General features: G+C 38.7%; 1 protein-coding gene across 2 annotated transcripts in view; it reads left to right on the forward strand.

Annotated features, from left to right (window-relative positions):
- The first annotated feature begins 240 nt into the window (after positions 1-240).
- Positions 241-19,891, forward strand: part of DSC2 (desmocollin 2) — a 34,881-nt gene continuing 15,230 nt past the window's right edge. For both annotated transcript variants that reach the window (XM_003406343.3, XM_010586793.2), the window contains exons 1-9: positions 241-728; positions 8,242-8,326; positions 9,397-9,593; positions 10,522-10,641; positions 11,956-12,111; positions 13,021-13,165; positions 14,664-14,830; positions 18,939-19,073; positions 19,321-19,506. In XM_003406343.3, the coding sequence (XP_003406391.2) occupies positions 660-728; positions 8,242-8,326; positions 9,397-9,593; positions 10,522-10,641; positions 11,956-12,111; positions 13,021-13,165; positions 14,664-14,830; positions 18,939-19,073; positions 19,321-19,506 (1,260 nt within the window). In that variant the 5' untranslated portion in view covers positions 241-659. The remainder of the gene's footprint in view (positions 729-8,241; positions 8,327-9,396; positions 9,594-10,521; positions 10,642-11,955; positions 12,112-13,020; positions 13,166-14,663; positions 14,831-18,938; positions 19,074-19,320; positions 19,507-19,891) is intronic.

The following is a 19,891-nucleotide window of genomic DNA, read 5'->3' on the forward strand; positions in this document are numbered from 1 at the left end:
TGTGTAAAACAATCTCCTTGGAATCAACCCTCTACCAGGTAGGCCCTAGACACCTGTGACAGAAAACCTCAGCTCTCGCGCAGGCCAGTGGGGTCTGTAGCAGACCCCAGGGCAGGTACCGCGGCAGGCGGCAGCTGCAGCCCTAGCAAAGCCGGTAGGGCGCGGGCAGGGCGGAGCCGGGCCGGGGAGCACGCCGGGCCCGCGCCCCTTCTCGCCAGGCTCGGAGAGTGAGTCTTTGTACAGTCAGGACTTCTGTAGGGCAGGGCCGCCTCCTATCCTGCCAGGCGGGGGGAGTGACACGGGGAATATAGGTGACGTCCGCTGGTGAGAAACACCTAGCGCAGGTAACAGGGTGGCGGCCAGAGGGAGTTCCCACCTGTTGCTTTCTTAGAGAAATAAGACTTAATACCAAGGAGGGGCCACTCAAGTGCCTTTCAGACGCGTCTCGAGCCCCACCCTCGGCCAGGGGAAAAGCCCCTTGGGAGAGACACAGGAGACTCAGAGAAACCCAGAAGAAAAGCGCCTCTCCGCGCTCCACCTCCTCGCCTCGCACTCCTCTTCCTCAGCAGGCCCAGCGCGCGGCCGCGACCTCTCCCCGCCAAGCCCTCCACCGGGCCTGCGGGAGCCTCGGCCGGCGACTTGCCCCGCAGCCCTCTCCCATGGCCGCGGCCAGACCCCGGAGCTCCCCGAGCGGAGCCCTCTGCGGGCAGCTTCTGCTGACCCTCATGGTGAGTAGCTGCCGGGGTCACCGGCTCCTGGGGAGGGGACACGGCGCAGCCGCCGCCTCGCCACCGCGTTCGGTAGACAGAAGGGGGGAGATTGGGGAGCAGGGGTGGGGGTGAAGGGCAAAGCTGGGGGTTAAAAGACCTCGGGGACGGCTGAAGAAATGAGTTGATCGGGGGTGGGGGAGGGCCACAGGAAGCGGACCGGGACCTGGGCGCCGCGATCTAGGACGGGAGGAGTAGGGTGTCTCCGGTAGATGTAATCCGAGCAGGCAGACAGAGGCACGAACTGCAAACGCCCATCCAAACCCATGGCCTCTGGGTACGAGCTGTGGAGCTGCGTGAGCCGGGATTGTTCCTTGGCGCCTCTCGCCAATTCCCGAGGAATTTGCAGGCTGACTTTTGGCTCAGTACTCGGCTCAGGCCACGGAAAGGGGAGCCGCTGGGCAGACTGGACGGAAAGTGCGTGTCCTTAGGTGAAACAGAGGACTGCGCGCCTTTTTGCTCTTGGGGGTTGTGTGTGGAGAGAGGGCTGGCGGTGTCTAAGCTCTCCGCTTGACGGTAGAATAGCGGGCGCGTTCCCAGGGTTTGTCAGCCTTTGAGGTTTCCTGCTTCCTAAATCTTTGGGGAAATCGTAGTCCTGATCTCTTGTCCAGGAGGCATCTGGATTTTTCTCCCCCTAAAATTTTTTTTTTCCCCCTCTGGTCTTAAGCCATTCCCCTCCCCCCCCCCCAACCTCCAGCTTCTTTCACACTTTAAAACACAACAGCAAAGACCCCAGCAGGCCGGCGCGTTCCAGGAGCTGGGATCGAAAAGGGGTGGCCTTATTTGGGGCGGGACAGCCGTTTACCCAGGGCAGATGAGATCACTGTGGGGGTCGAGAAGGTGCGGATCCCACGGCGGAGAGCAGCCCCTGCCAGACTGGACTTCCTGGGTTTCCTGGAAGTTAAACCGACAAGGTGCAAAAGCGTACTCAACTCCATAGTGTCCTTCCACCTTGAGTCTCAAGCGTAGAGGCGCAAGTCAACCCTGAAGGACGATGGGAAGAGCTTGGGGAACAGACAGTGGGAGAGAGCACAGGGGTTTGGGTAACAGGTGGCGCAGTACGTGCGTCCAGGGCGTGGACTGCGCACGGAGGGGCAGAAGACATGGTGCGGGCCACTGGTAACTGAGGAGGCAGAAGCCGCGGTCCGACAGCGCGAAGTGGAAACGGTGAAACTGGGGAAGCTCAAATACTCAGCTAATTTCCCTTTCTATGCTTTCATATTACATTCGATTCTTGAAAAATATAAGGACTAAAATTGTGGTTGTTACTGTTACTGTTATTAGCATATCTTTCCCAAAGACTCGTAGACTTCAAGGGGTTAACTAAATCGCCATTTAACACAGAAAGTGCCAGGTGCACAAGTTAATATTTTACAGTTGAGAAAACGGAGACTGGAATAAATAACGGTCACTACATGTTGTTGATGACAAAGGAAGAATTTTAATTAGACACCTAGTAAATTCACCATTTCTTTAAAAACTATTGGCCATTATTCTCTGAAGGAAAAGATGTGTTTAGCCACATGCAATAAATACCACTGTGCTATGTCTGCAAACCAAACCAGCCACTTCCAGTCAACTTAACTCATGGCAACCCCATGCATGTCAGAGTAGGCTCTGTTCCACAGAGTTTTCAATGGCTGATTTTTCGGAACTAGGTCACCAGGCCTTTCTTCTGAGGTACCTCTGGGTGGACTGGAACCGCCAACCTTTGGGTTGTTAGCTGAGCGCATTAACCCTTTGCACCACCCAGGGACTCTGCCCTGCATATACTTACGCACAAAATTTACAGTGTATCACCTCAGAATCCTTCCACAAAAAGGCCAGGTATAAATGAATAACTGCAGTTGAATAATCCTCATTCTTTGGTCTTCCTTAGCCACATAGCTTGATTGACCAGGAGTGAGGTAGCAAGAAAAGAGGCACTGGCCCTGGCTGCTCCCTTCCTTCTGCTATTTTCTAGCTGGAAGGCTTGGCATGAGTACCTCAAAATTGTTCTGGTTCTCTTACACATACCTGTGCAAGGTCCTGCCAGCCTCAGATGATTGCTGTGGCTGCGAGCCTCAAGTGTGATAAATGTGTGAAGACTAAGTGTAAGGTATTATTAAGTAAAAAAATGTCTTTGGGGGGACCAAAAAATGACAAAACACCCTTTACATTTCCTCTTCCATACACCCAGGTAATCCTTAACCATTCCACAAATCGGCTTCCTCCCACTTCCTGTTATTGCATCACCTCATACTTCATTCTTGCATAATTCCACCTTGTAGATTGTATCCTTATTTTTGAAATTCACTCTTGCTATTGTCTTTTATTAAAGCCATCTTCTGTTAACAAAAGGTCAGCAGTTTGAAACTACCAGTGGCTCTGTGGGGTTGGAAACTCTCTGGGGTTTCTATGAGTCAGAATTAACTGGAAGGAAGTGAGTTTATTGTCCTTTGACCTCCCTGACTACTCAGAATTTGACTCCACTCAGAATCTGCCTCCTGTACTCTTAAATGTTGGTATTCCTTGGGAACCTGTTCTATGCCCTGTCTCCTGAACTTTTCACCTACCCCTTAAGCCAGCTCATCCACTTTTATAGCTTAAAATGTCATTTATATGCCAGCATATCCTATATTTGTATTGCTAGTCCAGATGTCTACATTGAGCAATGGCCCTTTGTATCTATCTATCTACTGGGGTGTGTCACACAGTATTTATTATCTTCCCAAACAGTGTTGCTTTTCTTATAGTGACCTCTATTTCAATAAATGGCACCGCCATAGACCTCGTTCCCCAAGCAGGAAGCCTGTAGGCTGTTCGCTGTTCTCACTATCCCGCCCCCAATCTATCATCAAGTCCCACTAATTCTGCCATCAGAAATATCTCATTCATCTGTTTTCTTCTGTCCATCACCTCTGGTAACCCTTTTTGTTATTACAAATAACGTTGTAGTAAATAATAATATGATGAATATATGTCATTTCATATACTAGCAGGTGTATTTATAGGATAGATTGCCAGGAGTGATATTCCAAGGTCAAAATGTAAATGCCTCTATAATTTTTCTAGATACTGCCAGCACCTTCTCCATAAAAACCCGTTACTATTGAGTTGATTTCGACTCATAGCAACCCTGTAGGACAGAGCAGAACTGCCCCATAGAGTTTCCAGGGAGTGCCTGGTGGATTTGAACTGCCGACCTTTTGGTTAGCAGCCATAGCACTTAACGGCTACACCACCAGGGTTTCCAGCTCCATAAAGATAAATATATATATATATATATTTCTGTCTATTCATAATCCAATATCATACTGTTTTAATTATTTTCACAAGATGCTTTAAAATCTGCTAGGGCTAATGTGCTTTTGTTGCTCTTCATTTTCCTATCTATTCTTAATTGTTTTTCCATGTGACCTTTTCAATCAGCTTGTCTAGGTCCAGAAAAAAATCTGTTGGATCATGTAACTTTTATAATGTAACATAATGAGGATTGATTTTTTATGCTGTTTGATATAATAAGGATTGATATTTTTATGCTGTTGAATTTTTCCAAGATCATGATATGCCTTTCTTTTGGTTCACGTCTATTTTTGTTCCCTTGGAAATGTTAGATTTTCCTTAAATAAGCTTTGCATGTTTCTCTCAAGTTGGCATTGTAACCTTTTATTCCTTTGAAAATGATTTCTCCCCTTCCATTGTATTATCTAAGTGGATTTGTTTATGCATGGAGACTAATGCTTTCTGTATTTTAATGATTATTTCTGCTACCTTACTGAATTATTGTTTTTTAGTAATTTGTTGGGCTTTTTTTTTTTTTTATCCAGGTATACAGTTCATATCAAATGTAAATAGAGATTATTTTACCTTAGCAATTCATGTGCATATAATATCTTTTGCCTAATACGCCTTCAATGAATTGCTAATAGTAAGTGGTGACATTGGAGGGCCTGTCTGGCTTCAGAGCTTACTGGGGCTGCCTCTAGTGCTTTCTTATTGGGATTGCGATTATAACATAGAAAACCATGTTAAGGGAGTATCAATTCCTACTTTTTGAAGCTTTTTTTTTTTTTTAAAGGATAAATTCCATTTGGTTGAATGATTTTCAGCCTCTGTGGAATTGTTTACATGCTAGCTTTCTTTAAACTAGTTAATGGCTTCAGGTTTCTAGACCAAGAAGGTGATACGAATGTGGATTACATATGCAAGGGCGAGATTACTTCTGGTTTAGCCTTACAATGAGGGTGTGGCATTTGGGGGTCCCAGATTAAGGTGGGGAAGATCTTAGATCTTGGGCAGGTCCTGTGCTTTGATTTTGCTCCTTTTTTCAGATTACGAGTTGTTTCTGGGTTCCTCTTTATGGTCTGTGTTCCAGCTTTAGCTCCAGTTTTTACCTAGCAATTCCTTGCTACTTTGTTACCACTTTGATGTTTTAGGACATTATTAAAAAAAAAAATACATCATTTTTAGTTAGTGGTGGGATGGGGGTTTGTCTGAATGACGTAACCTGCCATTATTGGAAATGGAATTTCGTTTTCCTCCAGTCCATTCTCCACACTGGCTAGAGTTGCATTGCTCAAGTATAAAGCTGCTTACGTCGTTTCTCGGCTTAAAACAGGTTTTTGGTTTTATTCTTTATCACTGCTGTTTAGCATGTGTTCCACATCTACTGCTCTGAATCCATTCCAAATCTCTGTCTTCTGTCTGTGTCACCTCTGGGCCTTCACGAATGTTGTCGCTGTGTTTATAATATTTAAATACGGCTTTGATATGGCTCGGAAACCCTGGTGGCGTAGTGGTTAAGAGCTATGGCTGCTAACCAATAGGTTGGTAGATCGATTCCACCAGGCGCTCCTTGGAAACTCTATGGGGCAGTTCTACTCCTATAGGGTCACTATGAGTCGGAATCGACTTGATGGCAACGGGTTGGGGTTTTTTTGGTTTTGATATGGCTAATTTATAGTGACTCATCAGGTGACTCACCTGGCTTCTACACTAGGTAGGCTAGCTCCACCTGCTCTGCTCTTCCATAGCACCAAGTACTTGCCCTTTCATATTGAAGTTACAAATATGTGCTACCCCTGGATCGAGTGTTTCATGAGAATCTTGTTTATTGTTCTGTGCCTGCTACATAAGTAGCAACAGGTATTTATTGGATGCATGGATGAATGGATGTCCAGGATAATGATATCCAAAGTATTTTCTTAATCCAGCTGTTTCTCACCTCTCCACTGCTATTACCCTAGTCCAAGTCACCATTATCCCTCTCTTAGATCCTGAAGTAGCCTTCCAATTGGTCTTTTTGCTTCTACTATTGCTCCCTTGTAGCCTATCCTCCACCTAGTCTCCACAGTGATCCTGTGTAAATGCTCCACAGGTTATAACACTCTGGAGCTCCTAAACCTTTTGTTGCTTTTCTTTGCACTCAGAATATTATACGTACTCCTTACTACGGCATTTTAGACCATGTATGATATGTTTGACCGTCCCTTTGATGTCGTCTCATATCTCCCTCTTCCCTCACGATGCTTGCTTGTGGTTCCTCCAACAACACACCAGGCAAAATTCCCTCCCAGGGCCTGTGTCCTGGTTTTTACACCCCCTAGAAGACTCTTCCGCCAATCAAAGGATTGGTTTGCTTCCTCTCTTCATTCAAGCTCTGGTCTTCCCTTTGTTACCCTCTCTCCCTGTTTTCTTTTTCTCGTAACATTTTCCTCTCTCTGCTTTGGTATTACGTGACATTTGTGCATGCATTTGTTTATTTTTTCTCCCCCATTTTAAAATAATCTCTGTGAAGGTAAAGGAATTGCTTTGTTCACTGCTATAGCCCCAAATGGGGAAGGCTGTTGGCATAGTGGTTAAGAGCTACGGCTGCTAAATCAAAAGGATGGTAGTTCAAATCCACTACTGCTCCTTGGAAACCCTGTTGGATAGTTCTACTCTGTCCTACAGGGTGTCTGTGAGTGGGAATTGACTCGACGGCAGCAGGTTTGATTTTGGTTTATAGCCTCAAACACTCCCTAGCACCTAGCAAGCAACCAGTAAATATTTGTTGATTGAATTAAGGAGATATATTTTCCTAATCACCTGGAACTGGAATCCTCACAGCCATCTGATTCCACTCCGATTCTCACTAGACTATGCAGCCAGTGAAAAGCCTTCTCAGCTTTCAATTTCTAATTCAAATACAGTCTCTTCAGTGTATCAATCCCTAATTTTCAAATAAGATAAATTTCTCCCTTGCCTGATCCTTCCTATATAATTTAAATTATTAAAGGTTCTTTATACTTGAAATAAAAATTTTCATCTAAATTTTGTTTATTTCAATTTACATTTATAGACTATGTAAAAAATAATATAAATGCTAGAGTTAGCCATCTTGCTTTTGGTCAAAGACCTTTGCAAAATTATGGGAAAACGGATATGAATCTTTCAGAAGCATCCATGGTACAGTTTCAGAGAGAACAGAACTAAATTTCAGTGTGTTCAAATATATATTATATTGGAATTGGTTCACCATAAATCACTAAATCATTTTAAAAAATTTTAAATGAATTATTTTCTAAACTAATTTATGAGATGTACCTTGAAAAGTTCATATTTCAAAGTTATGTGCTTGTTTGAGTAAGGTAAATATAAATACTCTCCAAATTATTCCATAAGAAAAACCAAACCAAACCCATTGCCATGGCGTCGATTCCGACTCATGGTGATATAGCACAGAGTGGAACTGCACTGTAGGGCTTCCAAGGCTAAACCCTTAAGGCTGTAAATCCTTAAGAACTCGCCGACCTTTTGGTTAGAAGTCGAGCGCTTTAACCATGTCACTACCAGGGCTCCCTAAACTATTCCATGGCCATAAAATAATCCTCTCTAAATGCATTGGTTTTTGTTTAGTGTATTCTTAATTTCATACCATAGTTCATTGTTGTTGTTGTAGCAATTGAAAATTTATTGATGTTGCTGGCTCATTAAACTTGCTTTTGTATTCTTTTCCTGTTTACATGCCTATCCTGTTTTCCTAATGGTTCTCAGCACTCTCTTACATAGGTTGTTATCTGATCCTCACTGTACCCAGTAAGGGAAACCCTGGTGGCATAGTGGTTAAGTGCTGCAGCTGCTAACCAAAGGGTCCGAAGTTCGAATCCGCCAGGCGCTCTTTGGAAACTCTATGGGGCAGTTCTACTCTGTCCTATAGGGTTGCTATGAGTCTGAATGACTCGACGGCAGTGGGTTTTGGTGGGTACCCAGTAAGTTAGTCAATGAAGTTATTATTAACTGCATCTTACAAAATAGGAAACACAGCTTACCAGGGTAAGTAATTCTGTGAGCTCTGATGATTTGTGAAGGAGGGAGTTTACTGTTTTATTTTTCCCCTCCATAAAGGTTTTTCTGATTTTTTACTCCAGTATATGCTTAATTTGCTAATTATATAAATGATAGGCAAACATTAAAGGGTATTTTTATATATAGTATCTATTTTATTTTTTAGATCTTAACACTTGCCTGTGATGCCTGCAAAAAATTTACACTTCATGTTCCTTCCAAACTAGATGCTGAAAAATTTATTGGTAGAGGTAAGAAACTCCTGAAATGTGTAACTGTTGAAAGATAACTGTAATGGAACCAAAAGTGAAAACTGATGTAGTTCATTATAATTTTTAATACAGGTGGTATCCCTCCAATGAAAGGAACATTACTCTTGGTTGAAAACATTACTCTGTGAAATAGATAAAAAGATTTAGCTTGAGTAACTCAAATGTTAATAAAATATTATTACAAAATATTACTATTTATATTAGCTGAAGGATATTGGATATATTATAAAATGTTTCTATGAAATTGAGGAATAGTATTGAAACTATTTCTTGAGTTTAAAGGTATTATTTTTGAATTATATTTTGGCATCTTACTGACATTTTTTCTACATATTGCCCTTTATAAATTCATGTTTTTATATAACTCAACTGTGTGAGAAAACGTTGAACCAGTGAGAAAATAATGACTGTTTAACAATAGATGTCAGGAGTTTAGTAGTGTTTTATGTGTTACTCTCTAGCTTATTTTGGAGCCCAGGTGGCACAGTGGATAAGAGGTCAGCTGCTAATCCAAAGGTAGGCAGTTTGATTCTACCAGCCACTCCTTGGAAATCCCATGGGATAGTTCTGCTCTGTCCTGTAGGGTTGCCATGAATCAGAATTGACTCAATGACAATGAGTTTTTTTTTTTTTTTGTGGCATAGTGGCTAAGAGCTTGGCAGTTCAAATCCACCAGCCGCTTCTTGGAAATCCAGTTCTACTCTGTCCTATGGGTTATTATTATTATTTTTTTGGCTTATAGCTTATTTAATAAAGAAGACTTTTTTTTTTCAGTGTTATATATTCATGCACTGGAGTTAAGATGCCTGTATCTCAGGACAAACACCTCTTCCTTAAAGGGATGTTAAATAGGTATTAGAAGTGATGTGTGTGTTTAAGCACAACTTAATTAGCTGTACAGATATGTACGTCTTTTAAAAACACAAAATTTGCAAGATGCAGCGTAATTAATTTTTAAGTTTTTAGCTCTCCCCAATGCATAGATTACTGAAAAACTATATATTTTTATGTTCTAACTTACAAATGAATGCTACGTGTATTTTCTACAGTTAACCTGAAGGAGTGCTTTAGATCTGCAAACCTGATTCACTCAAGTGATCCCGATTTCCGAGTTTTAGAAGATGGCTCAGTTTACACAACAAATGCTGTACACTTGTCCTCAGAGAAGAGAAATTTTACCATAGTTCTTTCCAACGCTGAAAACCAAGAGAAGAAAATGGTTGTGGTTTTAGAGCATCAAACAAAGGTACACCAGACTGTAAGCGAAGTGTCATGATGTATTTTTTTTGAGTGTAACTAACAGTATGAGGGAAGATGTGGAATCAGAAGAGGTGTGGGATAATTTAGCTTGAAGGAGAATGAAACCATGAGACAACTGAACTGTGTTTGAACAGAGAAGGGTTGTGCAACACAGGTCGTTATGGGTGGTTACTCCTTGTCATTAAGGACATAAAAAAGAGGAATTGCCATAAGCTACAGCATAAGAATATGAGATTAGACACAAAGAATCATTTCTTGATATTCATGGTAGAATGAATGCCCAACAGCCAGTTTTGAAGCTTTTTATCTCTGGAGGTTTAATCCATCTTAGCACAATTTGTAGTCTTAGAAAAGAGATGACTTTATGTTGAGGTTTGGCCCCCCTGGGTGTTTATTGTATTGTGGCACCCAGGATGAAAATGACTCCTATTCAGCCGTTGAAAGTTGTCACCATGTTTCTCTCCTCATTCTGACACAGACCTCTCTGTTGGTTCCCTGGCTCTGCCTAGTTGCTGGTGAGTGGGAGATGCTTGTGCTAAATTTAGAAGTGTACGTTCTCTGCTTACTTCATTGCGTATCTCTCCTCCCATGTTACTGCATGGCAATAGGGAAACAGTGCTTCACAATTATTGTCTAAAGTTTCTCTTCTAAGCTTCCAATTCCATTTCTCTCTCTACCGTATTACCACCAAGTTATTTTCTCGAAAGGCTTGCTGTGAAACAGGCAGTTATCATTCTTCATTATCTTTTTTTTTTTGCAGTGTTGATGTTTTGTTTGATTTTCAAGCCCTACCATTGTCTTATACTTCCCCAGCTAATTCTCATGGGAGGAAGAAGATGTATCAAAGTTCTAATGTTTGAGAATAAAATAAATAATCATTGACTTTATCATTTTTTTCTGTCTTCTAAATTGAGGCGCTTAAGAAAAGGCATTCTAAAGAAAAAATTCTCAGACGTGCCAAGAGAAGATGGGCTCCTATTCCTTGCTCAATGCAAGAGAATTCCTTGGGTCCTTTCCCACTTTTTCTCCAACAGGTACATTTTACTTTCCTTCTGTTATGGAAGTCTATGGTTTCTATCTTTTTTTTCTTTTTTGGACACTGAGCATGCAGTTATTTAAAAAATAGTTGTGTGAGGATAACTGAGTGGATGAGATGTGTACCATATGTTTTAATATATGTGTGTAAATATATATATTTACATCTACTTTACCTTTTTTACCAAGTTTTAGTTATGCAAGTGTCATTTATAAAACTGAAAACTACAGGATTTAATGAATCTTCATATCAGAAAAGGTATCAGAGAGCCGGGGCATAGCTAGAAAATGCAAAAAAAAATTCCATAATAAAGGATGACAGTTGCTGATAAAAAGCCAAATGCCATGAAGGAGAAAGACACAGACAACCTTCTGTTACTTATTCCCAAGTCCACTTCTCAAATCATATTGGATCTACCTTTTCTCTCTCTTTTTTAACTTTTGATAGAAACTCCAGCCAGTCTTGCCTTCCTTCACTGTCAGTGGTTGCTACCATTCAGTTTATGACTTGGATTACTTTTCCTTCAGTTCTTGAAATAGTAAGAGAAAATCCTCTTTTATATCCCACCAACAGATTTAATAAAGATGAGAGAAGAACATATTAAAGTTGAGAAAAAAATTGTTAAAAAACAATTGTGCTAGCCATACTGATAGAAAGATAGTCAAGATCTTACTGAGGGAATGAAAACAGCTTGGAAGAAAATTGCTTTTGAAATTAAAGACCGGAATTTCACACCTGTCAGGATATTATGCCAGTTCCACCCTCACTCATACTTTTTTTTCCCCCACTCAGCTTCTTTCACAAGGAAGACACTGACAAGTAACAGAAACTAATTAAGGAAGGCATTTTCCAAGGTTATGGCCTATGGTCTGTACGCTTTAAACCCAATGTCTGAAGTATTATGGCACATATATTAAAAATTCAGTTCTTTTAAAAACCAAGATTTAAAAAAAAAAAAAAAAACCTTTTTCATGTTCAGAATACTTTGCTTTATAAGACAAGAAAGTGTCATCGTCTAAAAATGTTTAGGTCATGTACACGTCATTTGGCCTTGAAAGTATTCCTCAGTTACTCTGGAAAACTAAGATGCTGCTACATTATTTCCCTCATGCTTGCTCTTTAAATTTCTAAATCATTAGCCTTCATTATTATGTTGCTGCTTTTTATTTATACATAATTGTAAATTAAAGAGGAGGTATGTTCCATGAATTATTCATTGGAATAATATACAGCAATATGATGACATAGATATAAAAATGAAAGTTCTGGTGAAATATAAAATTTGTCTCTTATGTGTATCTCTACTTTCTAGGTTCAGTCTGACACGGCACAAAACTACAATGTGTACTACTCCATAAGAGGGCCTGGAGTTGACCGAGAACCTATAAATTTATTTTACGTAGAGAGAGACACTGGAAACCTGTATTGTACTCGTCCTGTGGATCGTGAGCAGTACGAATCTTTTGAGGTAAAGTCTAAGTTTATATAGCGTATTGGACATGGCCATTTAGCCTCTCCTTCCCTTTTTGTTTTCTGAGCTTCTTGTATTATACTCTGGTTATCGGATAGCACACACTTGACTTGAAACAAAGAAAATTTTCAAAGAAAAATCAATAACATTGGATTCTGTATCAATGGTTCCTGGTATTACAGTTGTACTATTTTTCTTCAAGAGAACAAAGAGTGCCACTTTGAAGAGAAGCTGTTTAGTTGGCAGAAAAGAACCTCTTTGTGGTACAGAAATAGCATAGGAGGTAAGTGAGGGACAGGTGTCACACCTCACTACCTTTGCAATGGAAGAAAGCTAACTTGTGGTGAGCAAGTAAAAAGTGTGGACGGTGCTTAACTGGGTTCATTTAACCCTTTAATCACCTGGTTCCCATAGTGGAATTCCCTTAATGGGATGGTAGTTAATACATAAGAGTTTTATCAAATGGTGTTTCAGTTTCCCAATGGAACCTGGTCATTCTGAGCAACTCAATTTTAATGATTTTACATTTATTTTGGCTGACTTCATTACTAAAGAATCCAAAGTTAAAAAAGATCCAGAAAGTTGCATTTAAAATCCAAAAGCCTTCAAACACAACACTGTAAAACATTCTCAAGACGGTTTTGGGAAAATAATAATAAAAACCATTATACTCCTGACAATGATACAGCAATGGTTAGGCACCTCAAATGTGTTTATGGTATTAAATTAGATAAATTTAAACATAAAATTCTATCTTACACCAAGAATTTAACCATCTTTTTTGCCATTAAAACAATAAGTGGTGAGACTCATGCTGTAATGCTGAGCATTCTCCAAATTAAAGCCCAAACAAATTCAAACCATACCTTATTTTAATAGATTGTTTTCATTCTTCTCTCTTCACAGCTAATTGCCTTTGCAACAACTCCAGATGGGTATACTCCAGAACTTCCACTGACCATAGTAATCAAAATTGAGGATGAAAATGACAATTACCCAATTTTTACAGAAACAGCTTACGTTTTTACAGTTGCCGAAAATTCCAGGATTGGTGAGTACCTACTTTAGCAATATGTTTTTGTTGTTAGCTGCTGTCAAGTTGGTCCCTGACCCCTGGCAAACCCATGCACAATGGGATCAGGCCGTTGTGAGCCACGGGATTTTCATTGGCCGATTTTCGGAAGTAGATCTCCAGGCCTTCTTCCTAGTCCTTCTTAGTCTGGAAGCTCTGCTGAAACCTGTTCGTCATCGTGGCGACACACAAGCCTCCACTGATGGTGGAGTGGTGGCAGCACTTGAGGTGCATTGGCTGGGAATTCAACCCAGGTCTCCCGCATGGAGGCTAAGACTCATACCACTGAACTGCCAATGCCCCCCTACTTTATTTTTGTTTTTGTTATTAGTTGCCGTTGAGTTGGTTCCAACTCATGGTGACCCACGTGTGCATGGTAGTACTGCTCCATGGGGTTTTCAAGGCTACGAACCTTCAGAAGCAAATGCCAGGCCTGTCTTCTGAGGCACCTCTGGGTGGATTTGAGCCACTAACCTTTCAGCTAGTAGATGAGCACTTCACCACTTGCCCCACCCTATATGGCACCTTAAATTGTTTCAGTTCATAAGATAAATTCTGCTATGGCCAGTGGGAGGTAGCATGACCTGCTGGCAAGAACAGTGCACTTGCTGGTCAGGCTGCGTTGGGTGAAATTTTACACAGCCTTTCACTATCTGTGTGACTCTGGCAAGTTTCTTAATCTTGCCAAGCCTTAGTTTCTTCATCTGTAAATGGCATTTTGATACACAAGATTGTTATGAAGATTAAATGAAACATAATAGACAGAGAGAGCCAAGCATAAAAAAAAAAAATAGTGCCTGAAAAATAGGAGTTACTCAATAAGTGTTATTTTGCATTCTTTTGTGAGGTAAACTAGATTTGCTTTTATTAGAAAATACTCTAAAAGGAGTAAATTTTTGAGCAAGTGAAGACCTGACCTTGAAGATATCTACTGATATTCTATAGTGATTAAATGATTGACAGTATTAAGGGCATTATCTTAAAGACCATTGAAAATAATACAAATATTTTCTCAGTCTTATAAAAACGGTTCACATTAGCTGGAAGTCAGAATTCAGAGTGCAGTTTCGAAGACTTCCTCGAGAAAGATCTAACTAAGCTAAGAATTTTCAGAGAAAACTGACTCCAATGGTCAATTTAAGTGCAGGCGTAATTTTAAAAGACTAAAGAATAGTCAGAATTCTTTAGTCTAGAAAGACAAAGGCCATGGGAGGATATAATCAACACTTGTAAAACTGTAAATTAAATACATTAAATGTGTGTGTGGTCACCAAATTCCAAAACATTAGAACTTTAGGGTATTTAAAAAGAAGTGATACTTAACGTAGAAGTTTGAAAATTTATAGAAGCCATTATTCTGATATATAATAAAGTAGTGCGACACTATTTTGAAGTAGGTGAAAAGGAGTGAAATAAAGGGAAAAGTTGAAAATGTTGTAAAAGGTTTGGAAATTAAAGGGGATTTTTCAATATGTAGGTTCTACTGTGGGGCAAGTATGTGCAACTGACAAAGATGAACCTGACACGATGCATACGCGCCTGAAGTACTCCATTATTGGGCAGATTCCAGCATCACCCACTCTGTTTTCTATGGATCCAAAAACTGGTGTCATCACCACGTTATCATCTCAGCTAGATAGAGAGGTAACATCAATATAAATATTAATTAAAAATTATAACATGATTATTTAATAGTACCGTTATATTTTCTTTGGTATGTTTTTGAAAAGTATTTTGTGAATCTAATTTTAGAAAATTTTATTATTTAGAATGTGTTAATGACGGTCATTAAATAACCTTCCAGTATACTAATTCTGAAATGTTAATTCATTGTCTCCTGATTTGTATGTTTTATAAAATTGCATTTCCTAATATAAACATATTCCTAATATAAACACAAGAAATGCCAAATATGAAAAGTGAAACTTTTGGACATGTATGGAAATTTGCTATCTACAGAGAAAGAAATGCTTCTTTTTCTGTCTCATCTCAATAATATTATCTAAATTCTTTCGCTTGGGTAGATGACAACAAACTCTGTATGTCTCTGATCTCTGGTTTCCCATTTTCGATTGGCTGCTAGAAAATCCTTATTTGGATATCTTATGGCTACCCAAAATACAACACATATAAAATTAAATTCTCCTGTCCTAAACATGCTCTCCTTCCCATGTTTGCTAGTTAAAATAATGTTAATACATTCTTTTCCTATTAATATTTTTTCTGTTGTCACCTTGGATTCATGATATAGAAGTTGTATGTGATGTCTTCCCTTGCTCCCTATACCAACCCTCTTTCCAAAGCATGTTAATATTACCTCCAAACTTATTTTGCACTTACATTTAGTTAATTTCCACTGTAGCTATCCTAGTTTAGTTAGTTATCCACTTGTTCAACTATTATGTCTTCCACGAATTATTTATTCATCTGAATTCTTACAACAGTTCAACTGTCCTATTTGCTGAATTATTAATTTATAGTCTTAAAATATAGTACTATTTGTTTATCAGGTTTTTCTTTAATTCTTCAAACTTCATATCAGATTCCCTTCTTCTCCCTCTCCTTACCGTTCATGGATTATATCAGCAGTTCTCAATTTTGTTAGTTTTAGAACCCCTTTATACTTGTAAAAATTATTGAGGATCCGAAGATCTTTTATTTATGTAGGGTGTATTTGTTGATATTTACTACATTAGTATTTAAAACTGAGAAAAGTTTAAAATATGTATTTAGTAACCCATTAAAGTAATAATCAAGCCATTACATGTTAACATAAGTAACATTTTTTGTGAAAAAAAAGTACATTTTTACAAACAATAAATACTTTAGGGAGAATTTTTATATATTTTTGAAAATCTCTTTAATGTCTGGCTTAATATAATACAGCTGTTTTCTCATATCCCCTGCAATCTGTTGTAATATGTAATTTTAGCTGAGGTATATAAAGAAAATCTGATCTGATCTGGGAGTACTTTAATAGTCATTTTAGATAATCGTGAGTATTCTTTGATACTACACCAAAACTTGACAAGTAATAGTCTACTAAATGCTAGTTGTAATGTGGATTCTGAAGCCGTATCAATGAGCTTTCATAATTTGATACATTAAAATTTATTGGAGTACCTTGTACTGTGAGTGAATTTTCTTATGTATGATTTTGTAACATCATGCATTGCTCATTTGGAAAATACTGGTTCACTGAGTTATACAGATTTTCCAAATATTAATACATTTCAAACTATATTAAAAAAAGGCCTCATCCTCATGTCCATTAATAGGACAATGGTGGATACAAGTTTTCTCCAAAATTCTCATTTTTGCCTGAAAGCATGAATTTATCATTGGCAACGAGTTTTTTTTTTTTTTTTTTTTGAAGTGGCAGACTCTATATTGAACAAAATGTCTTCCAAATTTTATCTATCAGTCATCCTTTCAAGTAAAAATGGTGTTCGGTGGGGGAGGAAAAAAGCAGCTAGTTTGGCTCACAAATCAAGTAATTGCACAAGTACTTTTCCTTGAGCTAAGCACGATACTACTGTCTGAAGCAGAAATGCTCTGTGCATACCTCTTATTTCTTCACACAGAATATGGGTTGAAATTTAATAACATTTGTCATTTTTACTACTTCCCCAAGGATGTTTTAAATGAAACTGGAATTTATTTGTTTATTTGTTTGTCACCTATATTAATTTATTTTTACTGTGAGTATGTGCTAGTGAGGAATACAGTAAATACATATATAGTTTGGGTCGCTTTTTTTGATTTATGCTCAGGTGCCAGCAGATTTACTCGCCATTTTTTTGGCAACAGTGCAAATGTCAACACAGTGAAAGAAGCAGATAGCATCTTAGTAGTATTATGAAAAATGTTTGACCCCACAGAACCCCTACAGGGCTATCTGGGCCCCATGAGTGACCCATGCAGCACACTTTGAGAATCAGTGGCTTAGAACAATATCATGTGTATTTTAAATGTTTGCTGACTGAATGAATGTATGAATGAATGGTTATAACTCTGTAAATTGTAGAGTCTTCATGAAATTTACGTGCTCAGGAAAAGCACATTATAAACCAATCTTCTTTTATAATCAAGCCTTGAATAGACCTTTCTGATAGAATCAGTTGAAAACATTTGGCTAATTAGAGCCTCGGATTGCTTCTACCCAACAGTGCTTCATAGCAACTTTTTGACCCCAAGATAGCCATTTTCAGCTGTTGCTTTCAATTCTTTAAACCATTTAAACACCAGAGTTTCTCTTCTTTCTGAAGATATCACAAATTAACACCAAGGGCCACAAAACTTCATTTCTTTCTTTGTTTTCTCAGTCAATTGATTATTTCCAATAAATCTTTGCTCACTACAAGATATGTATCCCCTCCTGAAAGTACACTAGCATGAGATTTTCAAGAACTTTTCCATTAAAAAAGACCATTATTTTTCAAATCTGCATATGCAATCGATTATGAGGGAAGAGTAAATCAGGGAAATTACGTGTGCATAAATCAGAGATTGAGAGGAATTTCTATTTTAGGTAATACGTGAGGACAAGAAAGTTTAAGAGATAATGGAATGAAAGGAATAAAGTGGCTTTATAAGAGAAGGGTGAACATTTTAGGGAGAAGGTTAGGGTAGATTTTCACATATTATTTTGTCTTGTGAAAAGAGGTGAAATAGGCAGGATAGATATTATTATCAAGATTTTATAGAAGAGGAAATCCAGGCAAAGAGAATTTTCTAACTGCCTGAGGTTACATATACTATCTTCTGAGTTGATAATAGAGCCCAGGTCTCTTAATGCCCAGTCCAGAAGGCATTTTTATTAGTGTTGTTTTAATCCTTCTGTAACTCCCTCACTGATGATAAATGAAACCATTATGAGGAGAAACACATGTTTTAAGGCTGGTGATAAACCCCATGCTCTGGAGTATCCTGGATGCCAAAATTAAAGACTGGCAGCTTAGCCTGTTGTATGGTGAACAGGAAACTCTAAAGCCAGATTCTATATTCCACAGAAAGAAAAAAAATAACATAGCTCCAGACCTTTGTTTCCATAATTCAATGATCTTTTTATAAATATCAAGTAAATCTTTAAGGTGTATTTTCTAGTAATATCTTATTTTTGGTGGAAATTTACTCAGCAAAACCCATTCCCATTCAGTTTTTTCTAGACAATGATTAGTGACATTGGGTACATTCTTCACATTGTGTCACTATTCTTGTTATTTCTGTTCTAGTTGTTTCACTCTCATTGGCTTAAACTCCCTGCCTCCCAGCATCCTAGTCTATGCTTTAGAATAGCTGTTGCCCATTTGGTTTTACATAGACTGGTTACTTAGTTTAAAGGTGACATCAATATTTCACTTAATTGTTTTATTACAAGACTGGTATATGAGTCACTGTTATATATTTTTGAACAAAAGAATGTACTTTGACTAGGACATAAGATTTTAATTAATTACCAGTCGATTTTAAATGTACTAATGGCTACATCTCTTCTCTACTGGATAAAGATAAAACCAGTTGACTCTATAGTCTATGAAATTAATAGCATTTTCAATTTGACAACTGGATTTTCACAGATTATTTGAAAATTACTAGTGTGAGGAAAGTATTCTCCTACCAGTACATGAAGGTAGGAAATTTAATGATGTACCTCTTAAACTATTAATGCAAGGAAAATTATAGAGTACAAATTAAGGTTTCATTTATAACGTTGTTGCTTTTTTCTAATAATTCAACTCTTTGCTTTCAGTTAATTGATAGATACCAGTTGAAAATAAAAGTACAAGACATGGATGGTCAATATTTTGGTTTGCAGACGACTTCAACTTGTATCATCAATATTGGAGACGTGAATGACAACTTGCCAACATTTACTCATACTCCTGTAAGTTCAGGACACTGATAAGAGAAATATATGTAACCCAGTGTTAACTGCTGAATATGTTGCTCTCCATCCATGTCTCATGATTTCAAATGAAGTACCCCAATGACCTGACAGCAGTTTGGTCTTAAGGTTTAAAGCTAGGTAAACACAGTGCTTTGGGAATTAGAAGAATGGGGCTTACTTTACATGGTATTCTATTTTTGTCAGAGTTACTGATAAAACTTTTTGTTTGTTTTTATTATCTCAGTATGTGACATCAGTAGAAGAAAATACAGTTGATGTGGAAATCTTCCGTGTTACTGTTGAAGATAAAGATTTAATTAATAGTCCTAATTGGAGAGCTAATTATACCATTTTAAAGGGCAATGAAAATGGAAATTTTAAAATTGTAACAGATAGCAAAACCAATGAAGGAATTCTGTGTGTGGTTAAGGTAAGAATACGTAAATTAGTGATTTGTAGTTTATACTTTCATAGGTTAGCATACACATTTCGTTTACATCTACCTACATATTTATTTTATTCCTACACTTAGTCTCCCCCAATGAGACAGCACACTCCTGCTCTCCACTCTGTGGTCCCCGTGTCCATTCAACCAGCTCCTGTCTCTCTCTTCCTTCTCATCTTGCCACCAGTGAGGAGTTGCCCACATAGTCTCATGTGTCTACTTGAGCCACTCCTCACCAGCATCATTGTCTATCTTATACTCCAGGCCAATCCCTGTCTGTAGAGTTGGTTTTGGGAATGGTTCCAGTCTTGGGCTGTCAAACGGTCTGGGGACTATGACCCCAGAGTCCCTCCATTCTCAGACCATTAAA

The sequence above is a fragment of the Loxodonta africana genome, chromosome 11 (assembly GCF_030014295.1).
Source record: "Loxodonta africana isolate mLoxAfr1 chromosome 11, mLoxAfr1.hap2, whole genome shotgun sequence".
NCBI classification, from domain to species: Eukaryota; Metazoa; Chordata; class Mammalia; order Proboscidea; family Elephantidae; genus Loxodonta; species Loxodonta africana.